Source organism: Cyprinus carpio, chromosome A11, assembly GCF_018340385.1.
Source record: "Cyprinus carpio isolate SPL01 chromosome A11, ASM1834038v1, whole genome shotgun sequence".
Taxonomy (NCBI): domain Eukaryota; kingdom Metazoa; phylum Chordata; class Actinopteri; order Cypriniformes; family Cyprinidae; genus Cyprinus; species Cyprinus carpio.
Window position 1 is genome coordinate 6966124 of NC_056582.1, and position 24114 is coordinate 6990237.

Sequence of the window (24114 nt, forward strand, 5' to 3'; positions counted from 1 at the left end):
GCACAATCGGACTTTGCTGCAGCCTGGAATTGAACTGCTGGTTTCGTCTGGTCAGAGGAGAACTGGCCCCCCAACTGAGCCTGGATTCTCCCAAGGTTTTTTTCTCCATTCTGTCACTGATGGAGTTTTGGTTCCTTGCCGCTGTCGCCTCTGGCTTGCTTAGTTGGGGACACTTCATTTACAGCGATATCGTTGACTTGATTGCACAGATATTATTTAAACTGAACTGAGCTGAATGATGACATCACTGAATTCAATGATGAACTGCCTTTAACTGTCATTTTGCATTATTGACACTGTTTTCCTAATTAATGTTGTTCAGTTGCTTTGACGCAATCTGTTTGGTTTAAAGCGCTATATAAATAAAGGTGACTTGACTTGACTTTAGACCAGTTATGTGTTGAGTGTTTTAGCTGATAAAACTTTTGTGCACAATTACATGAGTTTGGTTTCTGTGGTCACTACTAGCAAACAAAGTCCCTTTAATGAGCCCCGATCTTGCTACACGATCGAATGCATTAGTACTGTAAGAAAGATATTTTCTTAAGTTACACTGAATGTTCACTGAACAAACAGATTAGTTGATTGTCATTAATTCTGCTACAGTTCTGGCAGCTGATATAAATTATATGCATTTCCCCTTTGAGCTAATTTGCTACAAAGTGTTCAAGGAAAGGAGGAGCAAAAGCAAAACTTACTATTGAAACACTAAATGTCACAGCCATGAAAGATGTGTGTCTAACACTTAGAAGAACCAGAAAAAGCACACTTTACCAAAAATGAAAACAGGTCTCGGTAAGAAATGAACAGTCTGGTACATGCCAGTACAACTGCTGTGGGTAAAGTTCAAGATTACTATTTAGTTACATACAAATCATTCTTTGTGGTTTCCCTTTAAGCGCATCAAGGAGTAAAGATACCAATAGACCAATAACAGGTTAAATGCCTTGAGAATGAAAAGGCGGCTGTGAGGCATAGACCTTTTGCCAGTATACTGTTAAACAACAGTACAATTCACTGAAGGCACTGCATTTCTATCACAGTCTCATTTTCATTCCTGTCCAATGCTAAACATGGCTCTACCCTGACTAAGGTCTGTTATTAACTGTCTGTTGACATGACCAATCTGTTCATTTGTTAGGCCAAGAACAAGGTGAGTATTCTGTATAAAAAGATCACCGTAGATGTCTAGTCCAGCTCTCCTCCTGATCTTGATGTGAAATTCAATCCTTCCACAGGATGCAGAAAGAAATCTAGCAAATAATCCACAATATCTCTGTAAAATTATGTATTTTTCATAGTGAATACAAACAAAAACATGAATACCAACACAAAAGGTGTTGTATTTATTCGTCAGTTGAGTAAAGGTCTGGGTGCGGTCTGCAGCGTTCTCTTGGCCATCTCCAGCGCTCCCTCCTGTGTCCGGTTACCCCCGATGAAGCCGCTGGCGTGGACGAAGATACAGCCGGGAATCCCGCTCAGCTCGGACAGGGCCTCGTCCCGGACCCCACGCCATTCCTCCAGAAGACTCAATCTAGAGACACGTCACATGACCAGCAGAAATCTTGATGAACAATGAATCATTGTCAGCTTTCGGCCTGAGCCACAGTTACACAATGCAATGAATTTATAACCGGTAACAGTGAACACAACAAACCATCTGTGAAGCCTTCAGTTACTACACTCAAAGACATCAAAGTCTTTCACATCTTACGTCACAATATACTTGGAAGCCGTTCGCTGATGGTCTCTGTATGACAGAGTTTCACTCGGGCAGGAGAAGTCACCTGTTCTGGAAGGTGTTGAGTCCGGCCGGGACACACTGGACTCTCCAGTGTCCACTCTGATCTGTGTACAGCACAAACTTGATGGGCACGTCCACCTTCAGCTCCTTCTCCAGCGCAAACAGATGCTCTTTCCAGGGACAGCCTCCCTGAGCCAGCAGCACGATCTCCCCGCTCGGATCCACCTGCACGGGACAAAACTCAACACCAGACCTTCACCACAACTAGTTTCTCCAAAACTGGGTCACTTTGAGCAAGAACACTGGCTGGAGTCTGATGGGTTACTGATTTAACATATTATACAAGTTGAGCAGATCCAGTTTTCAGCTGGAGAGACTCTCTCTGAACTACAGTAGCATGTGCAATGTATGCTGGTCACAGACGCTGAGCATGTGAAGCGGTCTTTATTTGTTTTTTGACTGTTCTTCTCCATCTTGTATTACTCACACGGACCTCGATCAAATCAAATAAATGCACTTTTTAAAGTTTTCATTATTTGACCAGTCTTTTTATAAAGTCTTTACACCCTTCTTACTGTAATTCTTATCTAGTCTCTTTATTGTCTGCTTTTTGCACTCTTGTCTAAACTAAAACTATGCTGAGAGTCAGGAGGCGTGTGATATGTGCAGCGCTGGCACTACAGAACCAGTGGGTTAGAGCTGGTTTTAAATAAAGACCCTCTTACAGGTGAATCCTTCACATTAGAGCCTCCAGACTGAAAACCTGGAGATATTAATCACCTGATATCTGGTCTGAACAGCTTGCTGCACGATCTCTCTCGCCGGGAGCCAGGCCTTCATGTAGTAATCCAAACGGTCCTTGAACTCAGCTCCTACAAGAGCCAGCGCTTTCTGGAAGCCCTCCTGTGATGTAAAAGTTTCATATTCAAGCAATATTCTTTATATGATTAAAGAAATGTATGCTATTCAGCTGAACTTTACACTAAGCATCTATTCCAATTCTACATGGTACAAGGTTTAAGTGACTCAGTTCCTGCCGTGTGGCACAGATCAGATATAACCAGTGTTGGGGAGTAACTAGTTACATGTAACGGCGTTACGTAATTTAATTACAAAATAAATTTAACATTAATTCGTTACAGTTACTGAGAAAAAAATGTGTAATTAAATTACAGTTACTTATGAAAATATTAAAGATTACAAATAGGGTTACATCTGAATATTTTCTTTAAAAACCTAGGATATGTTGAATAATATTAATTTGTGGCTAGAATTTGTTAACACTGCTATTCTGATGCTTTTGATTGGTTCTCTGGTTTGAATTTGCGGCGCACCACGTCTACCAATTACGTTAATCCATATCGCCGCTAAAAGCTTTAGACTACAAGCTGTCTGAGAGTTGCCACCATGGCGAGTGATAAGAATGCATTTCAGTGCTGGAAATTTAAAAATTATTTTATCCTGAAGTCCGATAAGGGCGCAAATACAACATTACAGTGCAAAATTTGTTTGCCAGCAGCTAAAATGCTTTCGACATCAAAGGCTTCAATGTCGAACCTGAGGAAGCATCTGCAGGTACGTAACTTAGCCTTTCTTTATTTTATAAAATAATATAGTTTTTGTCATTATTGTGAGTGTACAGAAATAAAAACAGAGCCTTTAATTTTGAATGATGTATTACTCGTTTCTGTATAATAAAAAGTGATGGAGTAGTCAGTCGATTTACTATAGCTGCAATGTGGAGAAAAAAACGAAAAAAAAAAAAAAAAAAAAAAAACACCAAACGCCAACGCGTTCACCTACCCCACAGTGTATTCAAGACAGTGTTAAGTTTGGCAGGCATTTTTGATTTAGTCTTAGTCTTTATCTTGAGACGAAAATGCTTAATAGTCTTTGTCACATTTTAGTCATTTGAGTCTTTCATAGTTTTAGTCAACGAAAAGTCATTGCATTTTTGTCATCTTTTAGTCATTACTTGTAGTCAATAGTTTTAGCCAAACTGTAGTTACCGAAATTTATTTTGGTAGCTATATGTAGTCTTCAAACTAAAATAATCATTAATTCTTCTCTCTTTAGACCAAATCAATTACGCTTATGAGAAATTTGAATCAAGGACTGAATTTGGAAAAACTTGAATAAATTATGAGAATTTTCATTTTTGGGTGAACTATCCCTTTAACAGTAGTGAAAAAGGAGCAACTTATAAATTATTATTATTACTACTATTGTATATATACAGGTCCTTCTCAAAAAATTAGCATATTGTGAAAAAGTTCATTATTTTCCATAATGTAATGATAAAAATTAAACTTTCATATATTTTAGATTCATTGCACACCCAACTGAAATATTTCAGGTCTTTTATTGTTTTAATACTGATGATTTTGGCATACAGCTCATGAAAACCCAAAATTCCTATCTCAAAAAATTAGCATATTTCATCCGACCAATAAAAGAAAAGTGTTTTTAATACAAAAAAAGTCAACCTTCAAATAATTATGTTCAGTTATGCACTCAATACTTGGTCGGGAATCCTTTTGCAGAAATGACTGCTTCAATGCGGCGTGGCATGGAGGCAATCAGCCTGTGGCACTGCTGAGGTGTTATGGAGGCCCAGGATGCTTCGATAGCGGCCTTAAGCTCATCCAGAGTGTTGGGTCTTGCGTCTCTCAACTTCTCTCTTCACAATATCCCACAGATTCTCTATGGGGTTCAGGTCAGGAGAGTTGGCAGGCCAATTGAGCACAGTAATACCATGGTCAGTAAAACCATTTACCAGTGGTTTTGGCACTGTGAGCAGGTGCCAGGTCGTGCTGAAAAACGAAATCTTCATCTCCATAAAGCTTTTCAGCAGATGGAAGCATGAAGTGCTCCAAAATCTCCTGATAGCTAGCTGCATTGACCCTGCCCTTGATAAAACACAGTGGACCAACACCAGCAGCTGACATGACACCCCAGACCATCACTGACTGTGGGTACTTGACACTGGACTTCAGGCATTTTGGCATTTCCTTCTCCCCAGTCTTCCTCCAGACTCTGGCACCTTGATTTCCGAATGACATGCAAAATTTGCTTTCATCCGAAAAAAAAAAAAGTACTTTGGACCACTGAGCAACAGTCCAGTGCTGCTTCTCTGTAGCCCAGGTCAGGCGCTTCTGCCGCTGTTTTCTGGTTCAAAAGCACACGCCTGTGCACGGTGGCTCTGGATGTTTCTACTCCAGACTCAGTCCACTGCTTCCGCAGGTCCCCCAAGGTCTGGAATCGGTCCTTCTCCACAATCTTCCTCAGGGTCCGGTCACCTCTTCTCGTTGTGCAGCGTTTTTTTGCCACACTTTTTCCTTCCCACAGACTTCCCACTGAGGTGCCTTGATACAGCACTCTGGGAACAGCCTATTCGTTCAGAAATTTCTTTCTGTGTCTTACCCTCTCGCTTGAGGGTGTCAATGATGGCCTTCTGGACAGCAGTCAGGTCGGCAGTCTTACCCATGATTGCGGTTTTGAGTAGTGAACCAGGCTGGGAGTTTTTAAAAGCCTCAGGAATCTTTTGCAGGTGTTTAGAGTTAATTAGTTGATTCAGATGATTAGGTTAATAGCTCGTTTAGAGAACCTTTTCATGATATGCTAATTTTTTGAGATAGGAATTTTTGGTTTTTCTTGAGCTGTATGCCAAAATCATCAGTATTAAAAACAATAAAAGACCTGAAATATTTCAGTTGGTGTGCAATGACATCTAAAATATATGAAAGTTTAATTTTTATCATTACATTATGGAAAATAATGAACTTTTATCACAATATGCTAATTTTTTTAGAAGGACCTGTAACACACGTATATATATATATATATATATATATATATATATTTATATATAGATATATTTTTTTTTAAAAGAAGCACATAAGACAAATACAATAGAGATACAATTTTTTCAGATACATTAGGTTTACTTAACATGTATACATTTAACATCTTTTTGTTGGTTAACATTAATGACAGATAGGTATTTAATTTGGAATGCTGTCCTTTTAAGACGGAAGGCATGCATGAAATACTGACACACGTTCAGTTTTCACCCACCTGTTCACGTTCACTTAATCCATAACCTACTGTATTTATGTGAGATACTCTACACGATAAACATTAGAGAACACGATAAACAAGAGAGAACACTTCGATCAGCACGATTCCACCTATCCCGCCTTCACTAACTTTAAGTTAATCGACAACGAATTGTGGCTCCAGTAGCCTATAGGATGCATTTTGAATGTCCGGTAGTCCTCAAATAACATTATAGTCCAGTCTCGTCTAGTCAACGAAAATGCGGCATAAATTGTCATAATTTCGTCATCAGATATTATTTTTAGCTCGTCAACGTCTCATCTTAGTCACAGAAAAAATGTTTGTTAATGAATATTTTTCATCGTCGTCTTCGTTAACGAAATTAACAACCATTAAACAAAACAATCAAAAATCATCCATAAATCAACCAACCTTCAACATACACACTTCAAACAAAATTACATCAAAAAACCCTTTGACAGAAAATATACATCTCACATTTTTTCTCCTTGAAAATGTGTTGGTAATGTCAAATCTAATATAACTGACTCACAAAGTCATGGAGTTCTGAAATTCAGGGCACCAACAGACTCATCTGGCAAAAGCAATTTTACCACTAAGTTAACCCATTTTAATTTTGAGTGTCGTTTGTAAAATTAGTCCTTAGACTACTGTGTGATTTTCACCTGAAAAGTGACTTATGATTTGAATGATGACAACCTCACTAACAGAAGCAAAGGTATTTACCTATTTACTCGCTGGCGCCGATACAGGATGGCTGCCTCCATGACGTGCTCTATGTGCCACCTAGTGGACAAATCTCTCAATTAGTTTGTCCCATTCTGTCTTGCAAAATAGAGCTATTATCTAGTAAAACACCCCAATTGGTCATTGAGTCTAAATGTTTTAGATGGAATGTAACATACAAAAAAAAAAAAAACAGTGCCATGGATTTTATGACAGCTACACTGGGGAAGTGTGTTTGGATTTGGCAGTATGAAACTAGAATCTACCTTTGCTTCTGTTAGTGAGAAATAAATATTAGGCCTTATATTAAATTTTAAATTAAATTTAATTAAAAATTAAATTAAATTAAATTTATGCATTTAGCAGACGCTTTTATCCAAAGCGACTTACAGTGCATTCAGGCTATCAATTTTTACCTATCATATTATATAAATATATATACCTATTATATGGTGTAATGTTTTCCCTTCACACACAAATAGTGGTAAAAAAAATTGTGTGCCGATTCAGAAAAAACATTTTTTTACTACAGTATAATGGTCTAGAAATGTGTTTTCTCTTAAATATAACTAAAAATAACCATCTCTGTTTTTTTAGAGGAAACACCCAAGAACTTTATTGATGCAAGACACAACATCGAGTCAGTCTGATGTGATGGAAGATGCATCGGCAGGCTCCTCTACCCTTTTGGCTTCACAACCCCCTTTGAAGCAAGCAAGGATAGAATCAGGGCTTAGCGTGTCACAGCAACGTGTGAACCAACTGGTGTTCACTTTCTGATTGATGATGTACAGTGCTTTTCATTGGTGGAGCAGCCATCCTTCAAAAGATTGATTGAGGGGATCAATGGCGGGAAGAAAGTAATGTGCCGAAAAACTCTGATGCAGCGCATTGACAGAGAGTTTGCTGTAATGAAGGAATCTGTCATCTCCAAGCTCATTAATGTGGACACTGTCTGCACGACAGCAGACATTTGGTCAGCACAAAACCGCAGTTTTGGATTGACAAAGACACGCTGGAGAGACATTCTGCAGCATTGGCACGCACACGTCTCAAAGGACGACACACCTATGATGCAGTTGCAGCAAAACTAAATTAAATCCATGCAGAATACAGGATTCAAAACAAGAACTGTGATTCAGGAGATTGCCAATATGCATTTTACCGTCCCATCAGACACAAGATGGAACTCAGAGGTCAGGGCTATCACAAAACTTGCAGGGCTCCCAGAAGAAAAGCTGAGGGAGATCTGTGATAAACTTGATGTGCCAAGGCTTCATCCACAAGAGTCTGCATTCCTTAAACACAGAGGTTCTGAAGCCTCTAGCTGTTGCCACTGACATTCTCCAGGGTGAAAGCAAATGTTACCTAGGATTTTTAATTCCTACTTTGCTTAGCCTCAAGACAAAGCTATTTGAAAAGATGCCTCATTTGCTTTATAATGCACACTTTGTCACCAGTATCACCATTGTCTTTCCCTAATTACATTGATGGCTATGAGACACCAGTGTTTTTTTCTGTTATTAACGGTTATTAATAATTGTTTTAATAACTGCTTTATTGCCTATTTGGGTTTATTTATATGCTTTAAGTTTTTTTTTTTTCCCAAGGCACTGTTACTTGCCAGTGTGTCCTGTTATAGCTATGCAAATAGTTGAATCCTAAAACAGTATTAAACCATTTTTTTTTTTTTGTTATGAACTCTGGTTTTGTGATGGCTGTGCTTTAAAATTAAATAAATATGATCTTAACTCAAGTGATGAAAGGTTTTGAAATTCTAACAGTAAACAGAGTACTACTATAAGGTTAACCCTGCCTGTTATAAATGTTTGGAAATAGTTTAGTTGAAAATATCTATTAGAAACTTAAAAGTAATTAAAAAGTAATCAAATGTAGTCAGTAACTTTACTTTTTATAAAGTAATTGAAAAGTTACACTACTTATTACACTTTAAATAGAGTAATTTGTAATCTGTAACCTATTACATTTCAGGAAAAACCCCTGGATTCTGATATTCTCCGATCGGATTCAGGCCTCATGTGGAAATATATCTGATATGAATCGAGTACATTGGCATCTGCCATGTAAGTGGACAGATGGGATATTCTGTCAGTCACAGGTCACTGAAGAAATGAGGGCGCGACTGATGGTGACTTTTCTGGCCAGTGTTGCCAATCCGCGGTCTTCCTGCAGAATTAGGCTACTTTTACACTTGTGTTAACCCTTAATCACTGTTAAAAAAAAGGATAACACTTAAGATGTTTAGGGTCAGATTGACCCCAAACATTTAAAGAGCGATGTGTTTTTGTGGAAATTTTGACTTTTTTTACCTATTTACTGCACAATTACATAACTAGGCCAAAAACTGACACATGAAATATGATTTTTTTTAAATAAAAAAATCACTTAAATGATTATCTTAATTAAATCTAAATAGTTTTTGGACATTGCTCTGTGTGTTAGGGATAGAATACTGCCATCTGGAGGTTAGTCGAAAAACTTTTTTTCTTCTAGTTAAGGAATTAAAGTGCAATGACCACATGCATCCAATAGTGGTCCATAGAGACTCATTCATTTTCACTTCATTTCTTGAGCAAATTTCTCCTCACAACTTTATGATATATATATTTTGTGAATATATATTTAAACATTTTGAAAAACATAAAAAAAAAATCTGTATTTTTGTCAAAGTTAGAGTTTGTTGTTGTTGTCTGATATATTTTGAATGATCTGCTTTTGCAAATTATAATACATACATTTGCAGAAACATTACAAGTCACCACTATGACATGACTGTAATCACATACTATTTATTTCAGAAAATTATTTATCAACAATTATGGAACATGCTTGTTCCATGTTGCATATGTGACATTTTTCAGATTTATGCCAGTTTAGTTGATTTTATACGCCAATTTCTATAAAAATGCTCTCTGTTGCAGTCACATACATTTGTGTGTTTGTGTTTGTTTGTTTGTGTGTGTGTGTGTGTGTGTGTGTGTGTGTATGAGATAGAAAGTTCGTTCCACTTTGTGTTTATGCTCTAGGACCAGACCTTGATTTAAATGTAATTTGTTTTTAATTTATGCCAGTTTTGTTTATTTTATTTGCCAATTTCTGTAAAAATGCTCTCTGTTGCAGTCACATACATTTGTGTGTCTGTGTGTGCGTGTGCGTGTGTGTGTGCGTGTGTTTATGAAATAGAAAGTTCGTTCTACTTTTTATTTATGCTCTAGGACCAGACCTTGGTTTATATGTAGAAAATTTCAGATTTATAATGGATTTACTTTTATTTTTTTTCAATGTGGGGACATTTTGACCCCAAACACCTTAAACGGTGTAAAACATTTTTCATTTCATGCCCCTGAGATGAAGGTAACACTTTTAAAAAATGAAGTAAAAGTCCAGTGGGGTCAAAATGACCCCAAACAGTGATTAAGGGTTAAAGCGGCTAGCTATGATTAGCAATTGGGCTGGTTTTATGTTGCAGACCTGGCAACCCTGTTTCCGGCTCAGTACGTCTACCTTGTGTTGTTTCGCCAAGTGTATAATGTAAATGCAGATAATGTATACGGGTCACTTTTAAAAGACGATGTAAGCTGGTTCCCAAAAACATCAGATAAAGTCAACCAATCAGAACTGAGAATCAAGAACTGAGGTGTAACAGCGGCCAGAGGAACTCAATCTGTGGTTTGTGTTTAGACCAATTTCATATAAAATACATCATCCATTATGATTTTGACATCCCTAGAAAAATGGTCTAAAGGCTGAAATATTTATAAAATTTGTTCACAGGATGTTATCACAACACCGCTCCCTCAACAACATGCAGTTTTATTCTAATATCAAAACCTGCTGATTATAAAGAGTGTGTTTAGGAGAATTTAAAGAGCTGGTCTGATGGTGTAAAGTGTGTGAAGAGGTGTGTGGGGAGCGCTTGGTTAACCTCAGTGTCCTGGTGTGTGCTGTTCCAGCGAGGGTTGAGGTGGGCGACGCGAGCGCTGAGGGTGGTGCTGATGGAGTAACGCACCTCTCCGTCACACTGACTGATCCCGTTATCCACCGCATCCACCTCCTGCACCAAGTTCTCATAGACCTGGAACAGAGGCACGGCGTCAGGCAGCGCTCCTGTGTGCTGGAGAAGGGCGAGCGTGAACTGACCTTGTCATAAAGCACCTCCAGCTGCGGCTCGTGCTGCTTCAGCTGCGTCAGCTGCTCCAGAACACGTCTGCCGAAGTGAAGGTAGATCAGACCCGCCGAGCTCAGCTTCGTCACCCAGCGCTTCTCTGGACACAAGCTGTGGAAGCTCTCCGCAAAAGACCTGTCGAAAGATTTACACACTGATGAGATTAACGCTTCGGTGTTACAGTTGAAAGACTGTACACGTGTGTTACATAATACAGACATGCATATATTACTACAGTAATATAACACATCCGTAATATTACTGCCGAAAGACTCATCTGCGCTTTTGCTGTTATTCAGCTGATAGTAATTTTTTAATACTTTCATGTTTTTTAATTTCCTGGTTTAAAGTCACTATCTTGAAGCCCAACTGTTCAGTAAGCCTCATGAACTGATCGATGAGGGATTCACCAATGTTTTCAGTGGACAGATCTGTACAGAAAAGAGAGTTCAGCTGTAGATCAGGTAATGAGAGACCCTCACCTATCACACATCAGTTCTGAAAGGAGTCTGTTGAACTGTTTATATTTACAATTAAATTAATGTGAGGTGATGAGATCTGTAAACAACTGTATCAAGTATTATATATTATCACTATCATTCTGAAGGAGATATATATATATATTCTGTCCTCTGTAGGACGTTATATGTTAGACGTCTGGACGTCCGGTTCAGAGCACAGTCAGGGCTTTTCAGAGGTTTGATCAGAAACACATCTTCTGCGTGCTCTTTAAACATGACTGATTCTGACAGAACGATCAGATTGAGCACTCTTAGGGAAATATGATAAAGATTGGATTTAATCTCAGAAGAAAATGTTATGGGTTACAATTCGGAATGACTTTGTTATGAAACAGGGTGTAATTTATGTCTTCTGTAGAGGACAGCAGGACAAACAGCTGTTGATCAGGCATTTTGGGCAAATTATAGATCAATATTTCTATGAGATAGGAGATATTATGCAATCTATATATCCACTGTGTATAGAATGGAAATACCAATATATTAACATTTTGCACACATATTCCATAAAGTACAGTAGTACATCAAATCATTCTGTTATATTCATAACATAGTTGAGAATCATCTTCAAGTATCATGAATCAGTGAATCAATTGATGATGAATCAATCTCTTCTTAACCAAAATGATAGGCGTGTGTAAGAAAACTACAGATACTAATACATACTGTTTCTGGGACGTCCTGTACACTGGCATTATATGCAGACACTGAAGAAAGTAAGTCATCAACATCTGAAAACCTGGGATCTCCCACCGACAGACAATCCATCCCCACCCACTATAGCGGGCGATATAAACTAAAAAAAATTCATATCAGGATATTTACACTGTCCAGCTGATATAGATATTATATTGCAATATAAGAAAAAAAATTACAGTAAAAATATTTTAACCTTACATAACTAGAAAAAGTGAGGGACTGGACATAGACCTGAAAAGTATTTTTTTATTGTGCCATTGTTTTTCTCAAAAAGTGCAAATGTGCAACATGAGGCAGGCCTTTATGAATTGAATTGAATTAAATATTGTGTGTGTGTTTGAGTTGGCCAGTGGTTCCCAAACTTTTTCTGCCGGGCCCCTCTTTTGTAGGGAAAAAATATTTTCAAGCCCCCAACCCCTCTTTTTTTTGAAAGTCTCGTCACCAAGGCTACATTTATTTATTAAAAATACAGTAAACACTGTAATATTGTGAAATATTGTAGTTATCTATTTGAATGTTTTAACATATAGGCTACTGTATTTCTGTGATGTGCAGCTGTATTTTCAGCATCATTACTCCAGTCTTCAGTGTCACATGATCTTCAGAAATCATTCTAATATGATGATCTGCTGCTCAAGAAACATTTCTGATTATTATCAATGTTGAACACAGTTGTGCTGCTCAATATTTTTGAGCAAACTATTTTTTCATGATTCTCTTATGAATATTTGAAATGATTATTTAACTCAATATAACTCTGATTCATCTAGTGGTCGCTCAAGCGCACTGCGAGTCATGTTGAGGTAATTAAAATATCAAATTAATATTTTGCATTCAATTATTTACTTATCAGGCAAGTGACTGCATGATAATCGGGACAGTTATGCAGTGTAGTCTGTATCACCCTGCAGAGGTTTCTTTTGCAAAATAATCTTCTGACTGTACACGATCCCTCAGTTTGGGAAGCACTGGAGCTGGTGATTTGTGCTCTATTAAGCTGGTCTGTTACGATGCTCTGTGTTTGATTACTAATGCCTGTGTAGTACGGTGTTGCACACAGAGGACAAAAATGTTCAGCCTCGACTTTATCGTCATTTGTGGTAAAATTTACAAAGCGTACCAAATTTAACAAAACTACTCTATATAAATGCAAAATTTTAATTCATGAATATATAACGGTATCCACAGTATAGCATATCCATATGATGGAACAACACGATAGCTTTCAGTCACGTGACCGGCTCAAACACCCACAGAACTGCAGCACAAGTCTGTTCCAATCCACAAACCTTTACATCACCTCTCAAAAGAACAAAAAACAAAGATGTGTGAACAAAATGCAAGTTCTGGCCATTACAAATCCATGAAAAGCACCTGCCGCAATATTTCCAATATATCACTAAAAACAGCGGGACATTCTAAAACGTTTAATGTGAAAACACTTAAAGTGCCTTTAAAACAGTGATATTAAAAGATCAAATTCAGTACAGGTCTTATTGATGATGCGTGCTTTATGCAGGCAGGCAAATGAGCCCGGAATATGAACACAATGCACTGAATGGTTAAGCAGGACCAAGTTCCTGGGTGTGCACATCACAGAGGACCTCTCCTGGACCAACAACACCACAGCACTGGCCAAGAAATCACAGCAGCGTCTCTACTTCCTCCGCAAACTGAGGAGAGCTATAATATAGCAGTAACTCTGAACTAATGTGAACAAAGAACGCTTCTGTGCGCTGGCGTCCTCCCACAGGTTAAGAAATTTTAACAAAGTTAAGAAAGTTAACAAACACTGTTAATACACATTTTAATGCTATAAAAGTGTGCACATCGAGAGAAATAAACAGCAGATGTTCATGTTAACAACTTCTTTAACTTGAGCAAACACTGCTAATACACATATACATTTGTTAATAAAGTTAATAAAACGAAACCATGCATGTTTTAATGCTAGTGAATAAAAGGAAGCGATCCACTCGCATGCCTCTGCTCCTCATGACGGTACCTGGATCAGTGAGCTGCGTCTCGGGACGATGACGTCACTTCCAGGGAGGCATGTTGTACACGCCCCCATCCCTTGACTCCACCCCCACGTCAAAACTGCGCCACAAAGCGAGACGCGCAGAAAAATGAAGCGCAAAGGAAAAACGGCAGCACAAGCTCAAACTAGACTGACACGCAAAATAAAAGCAGCGTTGCAAATAAATTTAAAGACCATGGAAAATATGTATTGCAAAATCATTTTTTTCGAGCGGTTTCATTTATGTTTTGCAATTCTTTATTTTTGTTTGCAAAAAGCAAAATTATTTTCCTCAAAACTTTATTTTCTTTTGCAAAACTTTATTTTTTTGCGTATATATATATATATGGCATTATTTTGACTCCATAATAGCCCCGGCCCCCATCATGTACACCTTCTACAGAGGCACCATCGAGAGCATCCTGACCAGCTGCATCACTGTGTGGTATGGTGCCTGCAACGCGTCCTGCCGGAAGACTCTGCAACGCATAGTGAGAGCAGCTGAGAAGATCATTGGTGTCTCTCTCCCCTCCCTCCAGGACATTTATGGAACCCGTCTCACTTGTAAAGCCTTCTGCATCGCAGGTGATCCCACTCACCCCTTCACACAGCTTCTTCAGTCTGCTGCCATCAGGGAGGAGACTGCGGAGTCTCCAGGCCAGGACCAGCAGACTGAAGGACAGCTTCATCCATCAGGCTGTCAGGAAGCTGAACTCGCTCCCGAACTTGCCCCCCCCGTCCCTCTTCTGCCCCAGGCACCACTGAACTATGAACCCCCCCCCCCCCCCCCCCCCCCGATGTCATTCTACCACCTCTTCAGTCAGTTAAATAAAATAACTCCTCTTTTTTTTTTTTTTTTTGCACTACAATTTATTATCTGCACTGTTTGTTCACTTCACAGGTTTGCACTCTATCTGCCATGTGCCTTGCACTGCTTTATTTAACTTTATTTTTTTTTCATGCCCTTATTTGTATGGTGTATTTTATATTTTATCTGTATCTATTTTTAGGCTCTACTGTTATCTGTATGCACCGGGGGTCTGAGAGTAACGCAGTTTCAATTCTCTGAATGTATGTGCTGTACATGTGGAAGAATTGACAAAGCAGACTTGACTTGAATCAACCCATTAACAGTTTAAAAGTAGCCACGGGAAAAAAAAAACGCAGACTTGGGAACCCTGCATTCAACACGAGCTGCAGGAGTCAGATCTGACTGATCAGGGGTTGAGGAGAGAGAGATGCTGCTCAACAGATCCTGAGCTTAATGACAAATATCTGATCTTTACACAGAGTGCGCATGATCGCGTGAACAGCTTCAAAACAGATTTAAATACTCTGCGTATTGATAGATGCTCCCTGATGTGAGAAAATTCTGCAATATTAGAATGGAGCGGGCGGCACTGCACACAAAAATCACGGGAGCGGGCAATAATGGTCAGAAATTGAGTGGGAGCGGGATTAAGAGAACAGTCCCTCGCAGCGCTCGAATACAAACACACACATCACTGGCGACTGTAGAAAGTAAAAGCCAAATCCCCGACATTTTGGACGATTCAGAAATCCTGGCTGGAGGCATTTTTTTTATCCAAAAAGAGGTCATGTCTGGGAAAGAGGGGAAATCTGGTCACTCTAACGTCATGGCAACATACAACACAAAGTACCTCACGCGCGAAACACTTAACATAACGCGTTAAAGCGCCTAACTACTGTAAATCAAGCAGGCTCGTACACACAGGCCACGAAGTGTTGGCAAAATAACACATCAGCGGACCAGAGGGAATAATATGGATTTTTTTTTCCAGAAAAAATCTTGCACAAAATAAATTCAAGCACTTTCAAGGACCTGTGTCAATGTATGTTTATTTACAAAAACTTTCCAGGGCCTTGAATTATTTTTATTTTTTTTCAGATTCACAAACTTTCAAGGATTTCAAGGATGCGTGGGAACCCTGTTTATAGATTATGTTAGTTTATGTTAGTTATAGAGTATGTTAGTTATTACAGGCGATGGGCCAAGTAGCCTAATAGTGTAATCTATTAACTTTGCATAAAAGCCCGTCTTTTTACTTAAGTACCAAATATGGGTGTCACACCATAAAATGCTTTTAATACGACTGACTTTGTATTTAAATTGAATTTAATAAAAACATTGCAAGTTACTAATTAGCCTATAACACTTTCATTGTACAAAAAGAGAGCAAAGAACGTTTATATTATCAAAGAACATTTTCACTTCAGTCCAGCGAGTTCAAGCACTCTTAAAAACTGCCAAAATAATCTCTAAAGCTGTTTACACTGTGAAATATCTTCCTTAGATTCGTACATGTTCAGTTTGTTGTTTCTGGTGGGAGTCAGCCAGCGCGCGGTGACAGACAGCGCTGACTCATCTGAACGCCTCTGATTGGTCCCTGCATTCATTAGCTCAACAGAATCGAATGTGATTGGTTATAATGAGCAGCGCTTTAAAACGCGTCTGTGTCTGTGCCAGCCAGCGAACGCAGATCTGAATTTAGCAGCTGGTGATGGTTTTCTTTTTCGTTATATATATAGTTTACAAGACAAACTGCGCTTATCACCCAGAATTATTTGGCGTTATATGATTCCAAAGGGGGCCAAGCTGACAGAGCTGCACGTGTAGTGTACTACAGGCACAGTGTCCCCTGACTGGGGTTTATAAAGGGATTCTCTCTGACCTCTGGTGATGATCGTAGCGCTGCCGAGCGGGATCATACTCTCCTCCGACATCCACCACTACATCACACTGCGCCAGGAGCGACGCGTCCCTACATCTCGATAACTCAGATAACACAGCAACACACACACACTCACATAACCGTGCACACGTGCAGATCAGACTGTGTTTGTGTTTGTGATGAGGATCTGGTTCCTGTCGCGCACCTTGTACTCCGGAAGCTGCCGCAGCAGGAAACACGCCAGAACTTCATCGCAGTGAAACGTGCCGTTATGAGTCCCGATCCTCATCTTCATCAGAAATGCGCTCTGGATCGCCTTCATGAACTAACGCTTCTTCTTCTTCTTCTTTGGGTTTAACGGCAGCTTGCATCCTTGACGTTGCAATACTGCCATCTTCTGGTTCTAGTTATTTCCCATATATTTTAGTCATCATATTCTTGTCATGAGTCCTGTTTTATTCAGAAAGCGAATCAAGTATTTCACTCCTTGTTCACTCCTACTGCAGTTCATTATATTCTTTACTCCACGCCCTGTTAGTCCTATTTTTCCCATGTCTTTTATCATATCTACCCTCTGTAATCCATATTTTGAACAATTAATAAGCACATGTTCTACAGTCTCAGGTATTTGGCACTGGGCACAAAACCCAGTTGGATGTTTCCCCGTAATATGAAGAGTGCTATTTAATTTATTATGCCCTATTCTTCTGTTTCCTGCTTTATTCTCCACAGTACCAACTCTTTTTTAATTGAGTATAAATGTCTTCCTTTTTGTTCTTTGTTGCCATTCTTTAATAATTTTTTCCCACACTATACTCTTTCCTTCTGATCTTGAAAGGCTGATAACTGCTTCTAAACTCTCTTTTTGGAGAAGGGTCTGGCTGCAGAATTAATCAAGATGGCGTCGCCGTGAGTTCTTCAAACTTAAACTCAGGTAATTTTATCTCATCATCACTAAAATGGTGAACTGACGCTTTTGTAACATGCAGTGTAAGAAAAACGCACAGGGCTTGCGTGGAATTATGCACAAAAGGATTAATAAACACGATGGACTCATAGATTTATTTTATATCGCGAGCAATGTTGATGTCTGGCCACTGATCTATAAATCATATATATATCATATATAGTCATATATAGATCAGTGTGTCTGGACAATGTTTTATTAATTTTTTTTTAACTATTTATTAAGGTATCAAGTTCAATTACAAACCTTTACGGCACATTTCAACAACTAAACACATATTATTAGTGTTGATACAGCCAAAAAGAAAGAAAAAAGATGAAAAAAAAAAGTTTAAATACTTACACCTGTGAATATAGTATTTGCACAATGTAATTAAGTTATTTATCAAAAAGTCTAGGATCTTATCCTTCAACAATACTCCAACCTTAATTGAGACCACAGTCAAAGGGTGTATTGATATATGTTTGGAATGAAGCCAGTTTTGAAATTCCAGCCAAAAAATCTGTACAAGTTCACACTGGAAAAACATACAGGTGCTGGTCATATAATTAGAATATCATCAAAAAGTTGATTTATTTCACTAATTCCATTCAAAAAGTGAAACTTGTATATTTATATTTATTCATTACAGACAGACTGATATATTTCAAATGTTTATTTCTTTTAATTTTGATGATTATAACTGACAACTAAGGAAAATCCCAAATTCAGTATCTCAGAAAATTAGAATATTGTGAAAAGGTTCAATATTGAAGACACCTGGTGTCACACTCTAATCAGTTAATTAACTCAAAACACCTGCAAAGCCTTTAAATGGTCTCTCAGTCTAGTTCTGTAGGCTACACAATCATGGGGAAGACTGCTGACTTGACAGTTGTCCAAAAGACGACCATTGACACCTTGCACAAGGAGGGCAAGACACAAAAGGTCACTGCAAAAAGAGGCTGGCTGTTCACAGAGCTCTGTGTCCAAGCACATTAATAGAGAGGCGAAGGGAAGGAAAAGATGTGATAGAAAAAAGTGTACAAGCAATAGTGAATAACCGCACCCTGGAGAGGATTGTGAAACAAAACCCATTCAAAAATGTGGGGGAGATTCACAAAGAGTGGACTGCAGCTGGAGTCAGTGCTTCAAGAACCACTACACACAGACGTATGCAAGACATGGGTTTCAGCTGTCGCATTCCTTGTAGGCCTGGGCGAAAAATCGATTGAATGAATTAATTCAAATTTTTTGTTGCGGCAATTTAAAAAATAAGTAAATCAAGTTTTTGTGTAATGGTGCATTTTTGGCTCCCCGGAGCTTCCGTAGCATTAGTTTCACATAGCAGTATGGCAAGCGACAACAACAACATCATAGCACACACGAAACAGCAACAGCAAGCGACAACATGGCTACAGGTGAGAGGGGGAAGTTTGTTCCCAAGAAAGGAATAAAATCATCTGTTGTTTGGAACTGGTATGGGTTTGCTGCGACAGACGTGGAGCAAGAGACCCCACGCTGCAACATTTGCCTAAAGCTCATCGCAGTCAAAGGCAGCTGCACCACAAACCTATTCCAGCACCTGAAACAGAGACATCCAGCCGAATATGAAAAATGCCAGTCTCTCCGGGACAAACAAAACCGCAGTGACCAACAAACCTTAGCTAAAAAACAGCTAACTGTAGCCGAATCCTTTGCACAAGGCACCGCATATGACAGGAAAGGGGCATCGTGAAGAACAATCACCGAAGCGGTCGCTTTGCACATAGCCAAAGACATGGTACCCATATATACCATGGAGAAGACGGGGTTTATTAATTTGATTAAAATTTAAATTTAAATTTATGCATTTAGCAGACGATTTTATCCAAAGCGACTTACAGTGCATTCAGGCTATCAATTTTTACCTATCATGTGATTAAAACCTTAGACCCCAGATATGAGCTACCCAGCCGCAAGTACTTCAGTGAAGTCGCCTTGCCCCAGCTGTACAACAACACACGAGAGAAAGTCAGCAGAGAACTGGAGGAGCTGTCCTTTTATTCGGCAACAACCGACATGTGGTCCAGTCGGACTATGCAACCTTATATGAGTTTAACGGTGCATTTCATTAACAATGCGTGGGATTTGCGGAGTATTTCCCTCCAAACGTCATACTTTCCCGAGGACCACACCGGTGAACTTGTTGCCAAGGGACTGAGAGACGCTCTCGACTGCTGGAACCTGTCTGAGAATCGTCTATGCTGCATGACAACTGACAGCGGCACCAACATGATTAAAGCCCTGAGAGTGAACGGATGGCCAAACCTCCAGTGCTTTGGACACAAACTACACAACGCTATTGGTAAGTCTAACAATAAGTAAAATAAAATATTCAATTTTGACAGAGCACATATTATCCTCATCCAAACCTCAGTCAAGCTAGATGACGCTCGTCTTTTCGTAATACTACTACTACTACTACTGTCATTTAGCAGATGCTTTTTTCCAAAGCGACTTACATCTAGGAGAACAACACAAGCAAGAAATCAAATAGGAGGGTCCAGCATGGATAAGTGCTGGTTAGATTGCTGTGAGTCCCGTCGGACACAGGTGCTGCCATGCAGTGCTAGAGGAGTTTGTTTTTTTGTTTTTTTCTTTCACTCAGCCAACCCAACATTTAGTCAAGCTGACTCGACTACGAAAAGACGAGTGTCGGACTACTTGACTGCGGTTCATCCACCGTTTAAAAAGTTTAAGTGCTGTATGTGATTTATTAAAATGTATTTTTTTTAATTAGGCCTAGCCAAAAAAAAAAAACTCTGCAAAAATGTTTCAGTATGGCATGTCCATTTGATCTGTATTTGATTCATAAAGACAGTTGAATGGATTATTTTATAAAATGGATTCAAATTTCTCCACAAACTGCACATATGCCTATAGTACACAAAAATTCTATTTGTGTATCTGCAGTGTCTGAGTTTTGGAATGACAAAGTTTTGAAATACAGAAGAAAATAAATCATTTTTAGATGGATGTAGACTGATATTTATTAAAGTCCCCAATAGTTGTGTTTTATTCTTTATCATACAGAGAACGGTGTTAAGGATCCCCACATAGATCGTGCCATTGGAGTTTGCAAGAAGATAGTCGCTGCTTTTTCCTACAGCTGGAAGAAAAGAAGAGAGCTGGGTGTAGCTCAGTCAGAGCTTGGCCTTCCCCCTCATCAGCTAACAACAGGATCCCCAACCAGATGGGGCTCCCGCCAAAAGATGATCGAGCGATTCCTGGAACAGGAGAAGGCTATAGCCCGTGTCCTGAGGTCTGATGTTAAAAGCCGCCATCTTGTGCCCTCTTGGCAAGACATCGAGGTTTTGCAGTCAGTAAACAAGGCGGTTAAAGCACTCCAAGACTTTACAGATGCGCTATCAGGGGAAATGTATGTCAGTGTCTCATATATCAAGCCTGTTATCCATCTGTTCAAAACCAGTCTTTTGCAGCCTGAGGACAACGACACGGAGCTTACCAAAACAATAAAAAGGAACATACTGGGATATCTTGTTGACAAATACAGTGATCCTGTCAAGGATGAGCTCTTGGACATGGCCTCTCTGATGGATCCAAGGTTCCGGGCATCCTACATCGACCCAGACATGGTGGAGAAAGTCAAAAGAAGAGCTGTCAGTGAACTTCTTTCTTTCCCCGCTGACAAAAGCACACCACAGCCTGGTCCAGTTGTGCAGGTGGACCAGGAAGAGGCAAGGCCTCAGCCAGACCCCAAGAGGAAAAAGACCTTAGCAACCTTCTTCAAGAAGAGTGTTGTTGTGCCAACATCTGACAAGTCGGAAGAAGCTAAAATAAAGACTGAACTGGTAACCTATCTGCTCTTGCCAGAGGCAGACCCTGACACTGATCCACTGCAGTGGTGGAAGATCCAGCTTCTCAAGGCTCAGTCACCTGGCCAAGAAATACCTCAGTATCCCTGCAACAAGAGGCTTTTCAGTGTAGGCGGAGGAGTTGTCACATGCAGCAGAGCTTGCCTCAAGCCAGAGGCAGTGGACAGGCTGATTTTCCTTGCCAAAAATGTTTAAATGTTATTGACAGCAACTTAAGCACATATCTCATGTTCTGCACCTCAACCAAAATGTGATTTTTCTTTCCTGTTCATACATTCAGGGACACAAATGAAAAAAAAATATTTTTTTAAAGCAAAGTTTGCACTTCATCAATTTCAGTTGGAGTTGATGTATTATTTATTTTGCACATTTTGTACTCTGCTAAATTTTTGTTTACATTAGTATTTTACCCAAGACAGAGGTGTTGCCTCTTTATGTTGTTATTTAAAATTCTATGCAAAGTGCAATTAAAGACAGAGTATTTTTTTCTGTTTTTGGTTTGAAAAATTTAATTCTGCTAAGAGTAAGATGCAGTGCATGTTCATGCCATGTATCAGAATCAGAATCAGAATCAGAATGAGCTTTATTGCCAGGTATGTTTACACATACGAGGAATTTGTTTTCGTGACAGAAGCTCCGCAGTGCAACAGAATGACAGCGACAGAACAAAAAACACACAATAAAAGAATAAAAAAAATACAGAAAATACAAATCAGTAGGTAAGGAATGACAGTATACAAATTGACAATTGTATGGCAGATATATTACAATGAGCAGTTATGTATGTACAGGTATATTATGTGCAAAAAATAATAATTTAAGTGTACACTAAGTATGTGTGTTAGATAATAAGTGTATGTGTCTGTAAATATAAATATCATATAAATTATCAAGTGTTCATTAGATGGATTGCCTGGGGGAAGAAACTGTTCCTGTGTCTGGTCGTTCTGGTGCTCAGTGCTCTGTAGCGTCGACCAGATGGTAACAGTTCAAACAGGGAGTGTGCTGGATGTGAGGGGTCCAGAGTGATTGATTTTGCCAGCCCTTTTGCTCACTCTGGATAAGTACAGTTCTTGAATAGACGGGAGGGTTGTACCGATGATTCTCTCAGCAGTCCGGACTACCCTCTGTAGTCTTCTGAGGTCAGATTTAGAAGCGGAGCTGAACCAGACAGTTACTGAAGTGCAGAGGACGGATTCAATGATGGCGGAGTAGAACTGTTTCAGCAGCTCCTGTGGCAGATTAAACAACCTCTGCTGGGCCTTTTTCACAATGGAGTCAATGTGAATGTCCCACTTCAGGTCCTGAGAGATAGTGGTGCCCAGGAACCCATGACTCCACTGCAGTCACAGTGCTGTCCATGATGGTTAGTGGGGGGAGAGCAGGGGGGTTTCTCCTAAAGTCCACGATCATCTCCACAGTTTTGAGCGTGTTAAGCTCCAGGTTGTTGAGACTGCAGCAGACAGCCAGCTCTTTAACCTCCTGTCTGTAATCAGACTCGTCACCGTCCTGAATGAGGCCGATGAGTGTGGTGTCATCTGCAAACTTCAGGAGCTTGACAGAGGGGTCCTTAGATGTGCAATCGTTAGTGTACAGGGAGAAGAGCAGTGGGGAGAGAACGCAGCCCTGAGGAGCTCCAGTGCTGATTGTACAGGTGCCGGATGTGTATTTTCACAGCCTCACTAGCTGCTGCCTGTCTGTCAGGAAGCTGTTGATCCACTAACAGACGGAGGTGGGCGCAGAGAGCTGAGTTAGTTTGGGGAGGAGGAGGTTTGGGATGATCGTGTTAAAGGCCGAGCTGAAGTCCACAAACAGGATTCTCACATAAGTCCCTGGTCTGTCTAGGTGTTGCAGAACATAATGCAGTCCAATGTTTACTGCATCGTCCACAGACCTGTTTGCTCGGTAGGCAAACTGAAGAGGATCCAGTAAGGGTCCAGTAATGTCCTTCAGGTGGGCCAGCACCAGTTTTTCAAATGACTTCATGACAACAGACGTTAAAGCCACAGGCCTATAGTCATTTAGTCCTGTAATTTTGGATTTCTTTGGGATGGGGATGATGGTGGAGCGTTTGAAGCATGAAGGGACTTGACACAGCTCCAGTGATCTGTTGAAGATCTGTGTGAAGATGGGGGCCAGCTAGTCAGCACAGGATTTCAGACAAGCTGGTGTAACACAGTCTGGGCCTGGTGCCTTTTTCCTTTTCTGCTTCCGGAAGACCTGGCGCACCGCATCCTCGCTTATCTGTATTGCAGGTGTGGGGGAGAGGGGGGATGCAGGAGGTGTGAATGGTGAGGGCGGTTGTTTGGAGAGGTGTTCAGGACGGGTTGCAAGAGTTGTGAATGGTGAGAATGGTTGTTTGGAGAGGCATTCAGGGCAGGTGATGGGTGTTCTTCTTTCAAACCTGCAGTAAAACTCGTTCAGATCGTCTGCCAGTCGTTGATTCTCCACAGTGCTGGGGGGTGGTGTTTTGTAATTGGTGATCTCTTTCAGACTTTTCCACACTGATGCTGAGTCGTTGGAAGTGAACTGAGTCCTTATTTTATCAGAATGATTCCTCTTTGCCACTTTGATCTCCTTTTCCAGTGTGTATTTAGCCTGTTTATACAAGACATTGTCCC

The 24114-nt window shown here is 39.8% G+C and overlaps 2 protein-coding genes across 2 annotated transcripts; one reads left to right on the forward strand and one right to left on the reverse strand.

The window, feature by feature from the left end:
• Positions 1 to 1273: 1273 nt before the first annotated feature.
• Positions 1274 to 17023, reverse strand: myg1 (myg1 exonuclease). Its single transcript, XM_042766075.1, has 7 exons — positions 16875 to 17023; positions 16670 to 16758; positions 10712 to 10871; positions 10497 to 10646; positions 2525 to 2647; positions 1788 to 1969; positions 1274 to 1534 (listed from the first exon to the last, which is right to left on the reverse strand). The coding sequence occupies exons 1-7, from the start codon at positions 16989 to 16991 to the stop codon at positions 1354 to 1356; spliced, it is 1002 nt and encodes a 333-aa protein (XP_042622009.1). The 5' UTR covers positions 16992 to 17023; the 3' UTR covers positions 1274 to 1353.
• Positions 17024 to 18742: 1719 nt separating this feature from the next.
• Positions 18743 to 22017, forward strand: LOC122146578 (E3 SUMO-protein ligase ZBED1-like). The gene is made up of 3 exons (XM_042766074.1): positions 18743 to 19446; positions 19542 to 19962; positions 20691 to 22017. The coding sequence occupies exons 1-3, from the start codon at positions 19396 to 19398 to the stop codon at positions 21686 to 21688; spliced, it is 1470 nt and encodes a 489-aa protein (XP_042622008.1). The 5' UTR covers positions 18743 to 19395; the 3' UTR covers positions 21689 to 22017.
• The last annotated feature ends 2097 nt before the right edge of the window (positions 22018 to 24114 follow it).